Source organism: Schistosoma mansoni, assembly GCF_000237925.1.
Source record: "Schistosoma mansoni, WGS project CABG00000000 data, supercontig 0485, strain Puerto Rico, whole genome shotgun sequence".
NCBI lineage: Eukaryota > Metazoa > Platyhelminthes > Trematoda > Strigeidida > Schistosomatidae > Schistosoma > Schistosoma mansoni.
The window spans coordinates 6778-7744 of record NW_017386308.1 but is presented as its reverse complement, the minus strand read 5'-3'; the positions used below and the strand labels follow the sequence as shown (position 1 = coordinate 7744).

At 42.8% G+C, this 967-nt stretch overlaps 1 protein-coding gene across 1 annotated transcript; it reads right to left on the bottom strand.

Annotated features, from left to right (window-relative positions):
• Positions 1-348: 348 nt before the first annotated feature.
• Smp_182360 (hypothetical protein) lies at positions 349-844 on the bottom strand (the record flags this gene model as incomplete). The annotated part of the gene is made up of 1 exon (XM_018792199.1): positions 349-844. One exon carries the CDS (start codon positions 842-844, stop codon positions 464-466), a length of 381 nt encoding a protein of 126 aa, XP_018644517.1. The 3' UTR covers positions 349-463.
• Positions 845-967: the final 123 nt, after the last annotated feature.

Sequence of the window (967 nt, the reverse complement as noted above, 5' to 3'; positions counted from 1 at the left end):
ATGACCATTAACATTACGAGATTATCCACAAAACCACTGCTCATATTAGTCAACACGAGCTCACTAGTGACTGATTTCAACAGGTATTTCCTGGAGTTCTGGTGAGAAGCAGAGACCAGTGCAGTTGAAGCGGTTTGTTTTGAAAAATATCTCACTGAAGATATTGGTGGATGTGTCGGTGAATATCGTGGATCGGTTGAAGATGGAAATGAACACGGTTGGATGCCGACTCAGTGTTCTTGATGTTCTCAGCTTGCGCACGAAAATGATAAGCGCAGTTTTCGAATCTGGAGAGGCGGTATCGTGGATGCACACTGCTGAGAAAGATATTAATGAAGTTCCAAGGCTGCTCAGATTGTCGAGGTTAACATGACGGTCTCTCAACAATTGATTCATCATCATAACCATTAACATTACGAGATTATCCACAAAACCACTGCTCATATTACTCAACACGAGCTGACTAGTGACTGATTTCAACAGGTATTTCCTGGAGTTCTGGTGAGAAGCAGAGACCAGTGCAGTTGAAGCGGTTTGTTTTGAAAAATATCTCACTGAAGATATTGGTGGATATGTCGGTGAATATCGTGGATCGGTTGAAGATGGAAATGAACACGGTTGGATGCCGACTCAGTGTTCTTGATGTTCTCAGCTTGCGCACGAAAATGATAAGCGCAGTTTTCGAATCTGGAGAGGCGGTATCGTGGATGCACACTGCTGAGAAAGATATTAATGAAGTTCCAAGGCTGCTCAGATTGTCGAGGTTAACATGACGGTCTCTCAACAATTGATTCATCATCATAACCATCAACATTACGAGATAATCCACAAAACCACTGCTCATATTGGTCAACACGAGCTCACTAGTGACTGATTTCAACAGGTATTTCCTGGAGTTCTGGTGAGAAGCAGAGACCAGTGCAGTTGAAGCGGTTTGTTTGAAAAATATCTCACTGAAGACATTGGG